The sequence below is a fragment of the Aulonocara sp. 'chitande type north' Nkhata Bay genome, linkage group LG8 (assembly GCF_057382095.1).
Source record: "Aulonocara sp. 'chitande type north' Nkhata Bay isolate Kocher_YH1m ecotype deep benthic linkage group LG8, A_spYH_male_GT1.1, whole genome shotgun sequence".
Taxonomy (NCBI): domain Eukaryota; kingdom Metazoa; phylum Chordata; class Actinopteri; order Cichliformes; family Cichlidae; genus Aulonocara; species Aulonocara sp. 'chitande type north' Nkhata Bay.
Window position 1 is genome coordinate 14705375 of NC_141351.1, and position 12164 is coordinate 14717538.

Below are 12164 nucleotides of genomic sequence, written 5' to 3' on the forward strand. Positions count from 1 at the left end.
AAAAAAAAAAATACATTCTTTTTTTTCATATTGTACTTGTGACACCGTGTTTTTCTCCTGGGATATTTTAAGCCCCCCCACATCCAAAAAATCCATTAAAAAGTGCAAAGAAAAAAAAAACTACAAAGAGTGACAGAAGTCCGCACGAAGTTAATATAATAATAATGATAATAATGATAATTATAATAATAATAATAATAATAATAAGTCTTATCTGCAGATGCACAATACTGCACGACACCCACTTTGTGTAAGTCATTACATATTCAACTGGCATTTATAATTTATGGTTTATAGTTAGGTATTTAACATTTAATGGTCACAAGCAGAGGGTAGATACTGAAAGATTATGGTTACAATCGCAGAATCAAGCTTCCTCTGTAGAGTATTCTGGGCTAAGAAAGGGTGAGGAGTTCATTACACCTCAGAATAGAGCCACTACTCCACATTGAAAGGAGCCAACTGAATTGGTTCAGGCATCTGACAAGGATACCTCCTAAGTATGTCCTGCATGAGGCATTTTCAGCGTGTCCTACAGGGAGGGGTCCCGGGGCAGTCCTAGAACAAGCCGGGGAAATTGTTTTTCAGCTAGTGTTGGAAGACCTCAGTGCTTTACCAGAAATTTAGAGGAAGTGTCCAAGGAGAGGGAGGTCTGGACGTCTCTGCTTAAACTGCTGCCCCAGTAACCCGGATGGAAATAAGAGGTAACTGTGTTATAAGCAGTCATAACAATAATGGACTGGTGCTTATAGAGCACGTTTCTATTCTACTTGAGCACAAAGCGCTTTCACCCATTCATACAAGCAGCTTTTTTCCTTCCTATGCACCTTCTATTTAACAGTCACACATTCACACTCCAATGAACACATTGCAGAGCAACTTGAGGGTCAGCATCTTGCACAAGAATACTTTGGCATGCAGACTAGAACAGCCAGTCAACCAACCTTCCAATTAATAGACAACCTGCTCTACCTACTGAGCTATGGTCACCATGGATGGATGAATGGACGGGTCAGCTGATGGGCCAAAGCCAACACTACATAATGATACTACATGGGAATATCAGATAATAATCAGATTAGAATTTTAGATTATGAGCTATATGCTAACATTAAGGATTTTCCTGTTATTGGGAAGACATTAACACCCAAATGTAAAGTAATCGACTGGGTCTTTAGTTCCTCGGGAGTATTATGTTTGAGATGACAACTAGCTGGGATGGACTTCAACTTTTGGACCTCTCCATACCTGTGTGTGCATGATCAAATGTGCTATAGAATGAGCACAATAACTAAATATGGAGCAAATTGCTAGCTTACTTTTGTTAAAAGGTTACTAAATTGGTTGCTAAATTCAGCTGCTTCCAGAATCTGTGATGCTAAAAAACAGTAGTGGAAAACCTTAAAGGTGCCTTTTATACAGAGGTTGGCAAAAAAGCCTGGAGCCTTATAACTACGTGCAACCTTACAGACATGATAAACTACAGTTTTTAACAACTCGTGCCGCGATGAGACTGTTGTGTGCCATAATTGTTGAGTTGTTGGTCTTCATAGAGGTGCTAGAAGGATTGATTTTGCTGCTTCTGGACAGCGCCAGGATGTCGAGTTCCCTGTTTTTAGTCTTAATTTTAAACTAAGCTTAATGTAAAGTGCATTTACATGACACAACAAGCCAAAAGCAAAAGCAAATTCAATACCGAATAAACTTGTACAACATGTGCTCCAAGTGAGTAGAGAGGAATAATAATATTTTTGGAGCAATCACCTTGCCCGTAGGTGGAGGAGGTGGAATAACTACTCATTCTCTGTCACTAGCTCTATTAGAAGCACTCAAGAAAGCCAGTGGGCCCACTTAGCGGTGCAATAAATACTCTGAGAGCTGAGGGACAGTGAGGAGAGAGAGAGCGAGAGAGGGGAAAATGAGTGAGACATAAGGGAGAGCTGCTAAAGAGATGAGAAAGAATAAAAAGATTGGTTGTTAGAAGTCAGAACGGGGGAAACAGGGCGAGAGCAGAAGGAAGAAACTGTTATGAAATTAAAAGATTTAAGTAAAAATATTCAGAGTGACAGAAGAAAAAAAAGCAAGTAAATCTCTACAGATACTCTCAAGTAGATTACTCTTAAAGAGACCCCAGTTGTAACACATATTTAATCTTTCCCCTCCCCTTTCCTCTTCCTTATTCTTCTGTGAGATGGGAATAGGTCACGGTGCCAGCAGCTGGTTTTGCAAACAACGGGGCGACATGGCTGACGTAGCTCAGAGGATTGTTTCCTCCCATTTCTGTTTTGTCTGGACAAGCATTCGCATGAATTATGACCCAGCCACTAGCAGGACACAGCAAACATATGCTAGCTGATTGTCTCATAAATTCACGCCGCACCTCACTGCCCACCATCCATTGTGCCGTCTGTAGTCAAGTAACAACAACAAAGAGCCCTTCCTGCCAGGCCTGTTTCAGGTCCCTGTGGTGATGACCAACAAAAGACGAGTATAATGTGATTTGTTATTGTGATATTTGCTGCAATTAAAGCTGTCGTTGGAGATTTAGATCCATGTTGGTGAGGGATTTAAGCTGGTTTAGTCACTGAAAATTTACTCTGATTCAATTCGGAGAAAAACGGATTGGCAAATCCATTTAAAAATAAAATAAAACTTCGGAGTTACAAAGCAGGCAACAACCCTCTGTTAAATCTAAACCAGAGGTACAACACAAGCAAACACAACAAACTCTTCTGAAACCCTCCACTTTACCTTACATGACAAAAAAATTTAACTACACCTCACAACGACACAACTTTGGTGACAAAACTGCAGAGCAAGGCAGGCAGAAGCATGACACCTAGTTTATGCTCGCTGTTGTTACCCTGTATACAGCTTAAAAAGACTTTCTAGGGAAAACTTGCCTCCCAACTTTTACTCCTGCTCCAGAGCTGGTGCAGAGCTTTCTTCTGAATGGTAACACCTTCATTTTAAGACTGCAGCAAGTCCAGTGCCTCAAGCACCAGCATAAATGGATACGGTGCTGTAGTAATGTCACGTTTGGTGTGACATTACCAGTGCAGAGACCATAAACTAGATTTAAATGTAGGTGAGTATACATTAGCACTCCAGGGCACAAGTTTAAGAAATACTAGTCAGAGCAAATTTGGTTGAAGTCTAGTTAGTGAAAAATGAAAAATGGCAGATGCCTTGATGTGTAAATAGATGTGCGTAATAAAGTTGTTCCATAATACAGAGTGGGCCATTTAAATGGATACACCGTAATAACATGGGAATGGTTGGTGATATTAAAGTCCTGTTTGTGGCACATTAGTATACGTGAGGGGGCAAACTCCTCAAGATGGGTGGTGACCATGGTGGCCATTTAGAAGTCGGCCATCTTGGATACAACTTTTGTTTTTTCAATAGGAAGAGGGCCATGTGACACATCAAACCTATTGGTAATGTCACAAGAAAAACAATGGTGTGCTTGGTTTCAATGTAACTTTATTCTTTCATGAGTTATTTACAAGTTTCTCTTTGTTCACAGCCATTGACATGTCGAAGAGGTTAACACGTGAGGAGCGGACTGAAATTGTGTTGATATCTGGTGAATGCAGTAACCGGGTCATTACAGCAGATTTCAATGCAAGACACCCTACGAGACCACCCATCTCCCATGCTACAGTTAGCAAACTGCTTGCTAAGTTTCGCGAAACTGGTTCAGTGTTGGATTTGCCAAAATGTGGATGCAAGAAAACTGTCACTAATGAAGAAACATCAGTGGCTGTCCTAGCTTCATTCAGCAAGCGCCCACAGCGTAGCACTCGCCGCATGTCACTGGAGAGTGGCATTAGTCGAACATCCCTTCGGCGGATATTAGCTACTCACAAATGGCACCCTTTGCAATTCCCCCCTCCAGGGGCAAGGGTACCTAGACCCGGTTTGTAGAGTACGCTTGGGGAGTGTGATTGTGTGTACAGCGTCTCTTTATGTCTGTCTCCACGTTGGTTGAGTGTGGAGTGAGTGCATATGAGAGCATGAGGGTGGGAATGGATGTTTGTGTCTGTGTGTGCCCGTATGTCTGTGTCTATATGTCAGGTTGGGTATCAGACGCCACCTCTCTGGGGACACCTCAGGCCCTCCAAGGTTTGGAGGCCTATCTCCACCCACCACCACTTCCCCTGCCGGTGGCGGACTCCCTCAGGTGTCGGTGTGTTGGTGGTTCTTTGTGTCTGGGGGTGGGCGTCCGGGTACACACCGGCTCACTCCTTGGCGGCCGCTTGTCGGGGCCTGGGGCCTGGGGCTCGCTCGGGCCCCTTTGGAGGTGGGGTGCCCCCGGCCTCTCGGCCTGGGGCTCGGTCACTCAGGCACAGCTGGGGGCCGGCGGAGCTCACGGGCGCGTCACTGCAACTCCCCCTGACTTCTGCTCCGCGGCTGCTGGGCGAGCTCTCATCTGGGACTCTCCTCAGCTCTTACTGGAACAGTGGCGCGGCTGCCCCTCTGTTGGTCTTCCATGGTCTCTTGTGTTCTGGGGGCCTCTGGATGTCTGGAGTTTTGATCTCCTCCATACCCACTTCACACCCTGGAGGACGGGGCTGTGGCCCCCCCACACTCCCTAGCAGATCATTACATGGAGAAACCTTTGGAATGCAAGCATGCTGATCCACACAGGTATGCACACATGGGTATTCACAGACGCGGACTAAAGCTTTCTTGGCTGCTGCCTCAAAGCACACTGTGCGCTGTCTATCTTGCGTGCTGCACAATATCGTTTATTATTTAGTAAATATTGATATCTATGACTAGCTAGTTTATTGTGATGGTGCTTTGTTTTCTCTATTATTATGTTGCTCTTTGTTGTTTGCTGTCTCCTCTGTTTGTTTTTTTTGTTTGTTTTTTTTTTTTTCTCCATACAGGTGACCCAGGAGTTCTTTTTTTTTTCTCTCTCTTCCCCCCCCTTCTCACCGTCTCTTCTCCCCTTTGGTTTTCTTTCTTTCTCTCCCCCTCTTTCTCTCATTCATTCCCCCTGTCCTATTTATTAAAAAAAAAAAAAAAAAAAAAAAAAATGACAAAGGATGAACTGAAGCTCTGCCATCACGTAATGTCGCATACTGCTGTTTCTGATGTCATTTTAAAAAAAAAAACAAAAAAAAAAAACAAAAACAAATGGCACCCTTACAAACTCCAGCTACTGCAGCATCTCAACGAGGATGACCCAGATCGGCGCACAGAATTTGCAGAATGGGCAAAACAAAAATTGGAGCAGGACCCTCAGTTCACGCAGAAGATTTTGTTCAGTGATGAGGCAAACTTTTATGTAAATGGTGAAGTTAACAAACAAAACCACCGCTATTGGTCTGACACTAACCCACATTGGATGGATCCCTCCAAGACTGTTGGAACAACAAAAGTGAGGGTTTGGTGTGGTATATGGGGTACAACGATAGTGGGTCCATTCTTCATCAATGGAAACTTCAAGGCCACTGGATATTTGAAATTGCTACATGATGATGTGTTTCCCTCTTTATGCACTGAAGCTGGCACGTTCCCTGAGTTTTTCCAGCAAGATGGTGCACCACCACATTATGGGTGCCAGGTCCAAGCATTCCTAGATGAACAGTTTCCTGGACTGGTCATCGTGGGCCAGTTAATTGGCCCCCAAGGTCTCCCGATCTGACCCCCTTAAGACTTTTATCTTTGGGGTCATCTGAAGGCAATTGTCTATGGTTTGAAGATACGAGATGTGCAGCACCTGAAACTATGGATACTGCATGCCTGTGCTGGCATTTCTCCTGTGGTGTTGCTATCAGCGTGTGAAGAGGGTTGCATTGACAATCCAACACAATGGGCAGCACATTGAACACATTTTATAAATGGTCAGAAACTTGTAAATAACTCATGAAAGAATAAAGTTACATTGAAACCAAGCACACCATTGTTTTTCTTGTGACATTACCAATAGGTTTGATGTGTCACATGGCCCTCTTCCTATTGAAAAAAACAAAAGTTGTATCCAAGATGGCCGACTTCTAAATGGCCACCATGGTCACCACCCATCTTGAGGAGTTTGCCCCCTCACATATACTAATGTTCCACAAACAGGACTTTAATATCACCAACCATTCCCATTTTATTACGGTGTATCCATATAAATGGCCCACCCTGTACTTTAAGTGTCACTAGAGTCTTCATGTCATCAGATAAGATAAGATAAGATAAGATAAGATAAGATAAGATAGAACTTTATTAATCCCTCGGGTGGGTTCCTCTGGGAAATTCGATTTCCAAAAAAGCACAGCACCGACAGAAGTTACAGAGTTATACACACACACATATATATAAATACAGAGACAATATAAATAAAATATACGAAGATGTTTGTCTCCTCCATGCTTTCGATGCCTTGATGTGAGCACCACTCTGTTTTCCAGATCATTTGGTCCTATTTTAAAGAGGGTTTTCCATGTCCTTTTTAAAAAAATTTTTAGTTGTTCTTAGTTACTACTACTATTATTATTATTACCATTATTATTATTAATATTAATATTAACATTATTATTATTATTATTATCCTGGAGGACACAGAAGCCTTCAGGGTTGCATCCGAAAGGCCATTTGCCATAAAAAGCTGACCTTAAATTTTCTATTTTCACTTTTCCCCCCACTTATTTGGGAAAATCCTACTGAGGTTGGAAGTTTAGCCAAGATGGCAGTATACAAGGCTGAAAACCAAAACACTACATCAGAAAGAACTACAATGAACTCATATTACAAGATTAAAATAAGGCTAATCGCAGGAGCAGTAGTAATGGCGATGACAATGGTTCTGAATTTAGCCAAGGATATTGGACTCATCAATTTAACCTCAAAACAAGCAGGGTCCCTGAAAACAAGCATTAGCATCCAAACCTTGTTCAGGTATTCTCAGGGCATAGATTTAAGTGAGAGAACTGGAGCACAAATGAGTGGAACAAAATTAAACCTACTTCAAGGGGAGACTTGTTTAATTCTATTTGCAGACTATTAAAGCTGGCTGCTGCAGTCTCTCTTCCCAGCCTCCATGTGTACATTAGTGATAACTAATGCACTGTACGTCTAGTAATCTCATATGTCTGCAAACTGCCAATGCCTAAATTAATGTACTTAATCAAATAACAGCCAACATTAGCAGATAAAGCACAGAAGAAGTGTTGGCACATCCATTTAACTAGACACGAGGTGTTATAAAAGGGCGACTGGATTCTATGTTTGGCAGCAGGGAGGACTCCTCTTCTGGGACACTGTACTTCTAATATTTACAGCATGTACACAAAACGACTGTGGACATCCTTCTCTGACCTAAGCTAAACAAGCAATAAGGACCTTTCTTCTTTGTTTACTTGCAGCTTTTGATATTTTGTGCACACATACCAGACAACGCTTACACCCCTCTGTGTAATCTCTGCTCTCCAACTCTGAGGCCAAGCTAATTACCTGAATTAAAGCGGGTTAGGGTTGTTATGCAAGCCGCCACAGAATTAGCCTCGTGGGAAAGTAAATACTCGCACTTAGTCCCAATTTACATATTAAAAATTATTTCTTTTAAACTGAAAGACCGCTAAATAAAACAGTAAAGAAAATGATATAAAAACATTCCTCTATCAGTAACAGATTATTGCTTTTAAAAAAAAATCCTGCAGTTTTTACACAGGTGTGTTCCGTTACCTTTGATTCTTGTTGACTAGGCACAGTAGCCTGTGGTCGGTGAAGGTCCCGGTTTTGAGGTTCGTTCTCCTTTTCGCTTATTTCTGTCATTTTCTGTTTAAAAAAAAAACTTCCTTCCTCAGGAAAACTCAACCAAACTGGCAAGTCCACAGCGACAGAGGAATCTGGAAACTACGCATGCAGAGGTGCAAGCATCCCTACGGTCTCTCGTGCAGCGACCCTGGACCGATTCTGACTGCTAACTTGTGGACAGCAGCCATCTAGGAATACGCTTTAAAGCTCTCTCTGTCCTTTTTTTTTCGCTCTGAAGACACGGTGGGAAAAATATCCAACAGCTGCAGCCAGCCGGTTCGTCCACTTCCCTCCGCCGCCTCTCTCCTCTCTCTCACACCGGCCAGTTTTTCTCCGCTCGCTCGCTCACTTGCACACGCGCTCCTACAACAACTTTGATTTCACCGTCACAAGTGCTCCGCTCGTCCTGATTGGTCGAGACCAACGAAACTACGCCAAAAGCAGCAGAGGAGCTGAATTCTATAGGCTGGAAAATGATGATGATGAAGGGGCAGTACCAGATTCAGGTGAAAGCTGTTGAATTCTCCTTATAAGCATCGTATTTAGATATTCAGCGTCTATGTTGTTGTTACGCTTTTGCCTACAATGGAGAGTAAGGGCCAATAAAATAGTGTAAATGTCTCGAATGGTCGCTCAACATTGTAATGATGTGTTTCGACAGCTTATTTTCCTTCAGTGAAAGATTTCTTAGCTAACTGTGTTTATAAAAAGTGGTTTTATTATTTGGAATTAAACTTTGTCAACTTTGACTTGTTTAAATTTGCTCCAGCAAACAGTAGATTATCTCCACAATATTGCACGTGGTAGAAAATTCCAATATATCGCATATAAAAATTATGTTGTTGATGTTTAAGTGCGGTGCGATGCTAATACACTTCTCCTGATGCACAGGATATTGGTAGCAAGCCTGCAAATGTAATATTATTACTTCATTAGTGAAATGAAACTTCTTCCCCCACTGAAAACGGTTGCGTACAATATGATCTCATTCAGTTTCCTGAAAGCAAGACTGCATTCACTACTGGGGCAATATGCAGGGGTTGATGAAAAATGAAAGGCAATAAGGCTGAATTTCGTGCAATACAATGTTTATTTGTACACCACAAGAACAATGGTTAAAGCTAAAGGGGCACTAAAGTAGCATAGTGGAGGTATGGAGGCAAATACAACCGTGTTTATAAAAGGTTTGCACTTCTAAATTTTGTGAGCAGGTGTCTGCACATGCGTATGGATACAAATCAGCAAATTATCTGATGCATACCCAGGACTGATTTATCTTGTACTTGCATACTATTCTTATACCAAGTTATTTCTCATAAATATGTGCAAGTATTTGATTTTATAGATTTTATCTTATGTATTTAAAATTAAAGTCCAATTAAAAAAATTGAACAAGAAGAAAATAAGAATATATTTTAAAACAATACAATACTATGTGCGTAGACAGTTCACAAAGAGCACCAGCAGCAAAGCACAGGTGGCTGATTCAGCACCAAGGACAGCTCCTCCCCTCTCTTGCCTGCCTCTATGTGTGTGTGTCTGTCACTTATTATCAGCCTTACATGTGAAACTGTCTGGTTTTATAGTTGACAAGTTCTTTTCATTCCAATAATAGAACTTCTCTTATCATGCAAGGTCGTTTGTGTTTGTTGCAACAACCTGTATACAGCGTGTAATGTATTCCATAAAAACAAGCTAATTATAGAAAGGACTCAGAACAAAGCAGTGGCACCGACTGCTAATGATTCATTAATATTTAGATACTGTACTGAAAACTAAACACTTTGACAATGAGCATAGGGGAAACATATCACGCTGCGATGCTGCCCTGTCTAGTTTTATTTATGTGCACATTTAAAAATATACACAATGAAATGTTTTTATACAATATTTTCTACCTATTTATCTATCTTCACCAAAATATTCTATCTGAGGAAGATGATGTTTGTACACCATGTCCCAGTTTTTTTAGTGGCAGTTGTCTGAAATAATCATAGCTGGCCTTGAGCAGTTTAACAGCACACTGACAGAGCCTGCCTTTGTCAATTTCTGCTGCAATGTTGTGTTATTTTGGAGCAGGAAATTATGTAAATTGAAGACCATATTATCTTATCTTAAATGCATGAAAAAGCTGATAAGGACTCTCAAGGGCTCCTCTGCGTAACTGTGTGTGTGAGCTAGTATCAGCTCTAGAAATGAACAGAGTGAGGTTATGACCTTCGTGCATACATTTTGATACTTCATAGGTATATGTAATCATTTCCTGATGATTAAGATTTTTTTGCCCTTTTACATGTCACAGAACTCATCTGTGCTTTTTATCTATTTCTTGTTTTGCAAATATCATCAGCTGAGCATCAAATAAGTATGTACAACTGAATGTCCACATTTGTATGGATATTTTTGCTACATTTATTAGCCACTGAAAACACTTGGTTGCCAAATAATTATTATTAGACATAGTTGATGTCCTTTGCTGTCATGTCATGGCAGGATTCTTGCTGATATCTATTTTAAAGCATCATCTTTTAATATTTGCTTAAGGAAGTACTTTTTCATTCTACTTATGATACTCTGTCTTCCATATGCTTGCTGATTCTCTGTCTCTCAGCGTGTATTTTTGATGTCTAATTCAGGTTTAAAGGTAAATATGTGTTTGATTACAAGCCTTGACTTTGCAAAAGATAAAAAATAAAACAAATCCTTATCACATGTGAAGTTTGCTCAAAGTAAATATTCCAGAAGGACCAACAGCGTGCACTGGTAACAGAAGAAAAAAGTAAAATAAAATATTTTACACATGTTGTTTCTTCACTCTTTCTTCTTTTCCCTGCAGTTCCAGATGTCTTACTCCATTTTCCCGACTGTCATCTAAAATGCTCTCCACAGTGCACCAGTCTTTTTACGTCATCTTGTGTATGTGAATATGTGCGAGTGTGTGCATTTGTACTGTATGTTTGCGAAGTAGAGCTGCAAGAAGCAGGAGAAGGGGATTAGGGCCCTGTCTCTAGAAGGCACATGACCTGATATGCCTCTATTTAATCTCCCCATCCATTCAAATTAGCATAACCCTATTTTCTCTTTTGCTTCCCCTCTATCTAGCCTCTCTTCCTTCTCCTCTCCCATTTTTAAATCTGTCAATCTGCACGCTCCCTCTCATTTCCAAATTATCATTTGTCATCTATACTTTGATTCTCATCTGTTTCCAGGAGTAAAACTGTATTTTCCCAGCAGGCAGTCTGGAGAGACAGCTGACTTCAGCTGCTTCCCAGCACTGGGTGGCCAGACAGTTTTGGTTTTGCTCTGAAATGCTTCAGTTGGGCTCTGCTTGGGCTGTGTTTGTTGCCTCCAGAGCTTGTGGTGCCATTCAGCCACCAATAAGTACAATTTATTACATATAGTAAGAAACAGATGAAGAACTGGATTGGTTTTAGTCGGGGTTCTCATTCTCTCTATCACTGACTTTGTGTTAATCTGTATTTAGCCTTTTCTTCTCCCTCTGTCTTTATCAGGTCATTGCTAGCTCCCTGTTTTAGATTAAAGATTTGTTAGGTACGTTTTCAGTTAAAGCACCTTTTCTTGTAACACCTACCACTCAACCTTGTTTTTTATCTGCTCTTCAATCCACTTTTTGGACTTTATTGAACTCATGGATAATAGTGTCAACATTATCATAATCCTCAGGAGGATTACTGTAAGTTTGCTGGGTTGCTGTCATTGTAAAGCACAATCAAAATTCTTTAGTCATTGTCCTTATATGCCATTATTGGAAGATTATTCTGCATATGACCTTCCTGATGCAAGTTTTATCTTTCTATCATTAGACCCTCGACTTCAAAAGAATGCACACATTGCTCAGGCCGGGGGGTTTCTCTGTATGTGGCCAACAGCTTTTATTAAGCATTAAACAAGCATTATACCCCAGAATTCATCTGGGTAACATTGAGTTGTAATGAATGCATTAGTCATCTGCTGACCTTGTCAGCTAAAATGTTTTTATTGGTCTCAGAAGCAAAAAGAACTTAAATTTTGAAAAAGTGATATACACTTACCGGCCTCTATATTAAGTACTGCTTGATGATGCAAATATCCAACCAGCCACTGGATGCATCAATGTATGGGTCAGCTGTGGCTCAAGTAAGTAAGGTTTATTTATATAGTGCTTTTCAAAGACATAGAAGTCACAAAGTTCTGTATGAATATATGAGTAACTGGGTGAATTAAACTTGTAGTAGAATGTGCTTTGATTGCTTACCTGACTTAAAATGTGTTGTAAAAGTACCAGTTCATTCACCATTCTTTCATGCACACATGGTCGACATAACCTGGTGAAGTTCAAACACATCATGAATCTACAGCAGCTGTGCAATGCCATCATGTCAGTGTAGACCAAAAGATTAATTATC

The 12164-nt window shown here is 40.8% G+C and overlaps 1 protein-coding gene across 2 annotated transcripts in view; it reads right to left on the reverse strand.

Moving 5' to 3' along the window:
* The window catches only part of LOC147323440 (SH3 and cysteine-rich domain-containing protein 2-like), a 38036-nt gene extending 29938 nt beyond the window's left edge, over positions 1-8098 (reverse strand). For both annotated transcript variants that reach the window (XM_086303750.1, XM_086303749.1), the window contains exon 1: positions 7687-8098. In XM_086303750.1, the coding sequence (XP_086159876.1) occupies positions 7687-7776 (90 nt within the window). In that variant the 5' untranslated portion in view covers positions 7777-8098. The remainder of the gene's footprint in view (positions 1-7686) is intronic.
* Positions 8099-12164: the final 4066 nt, after the last annotated feature.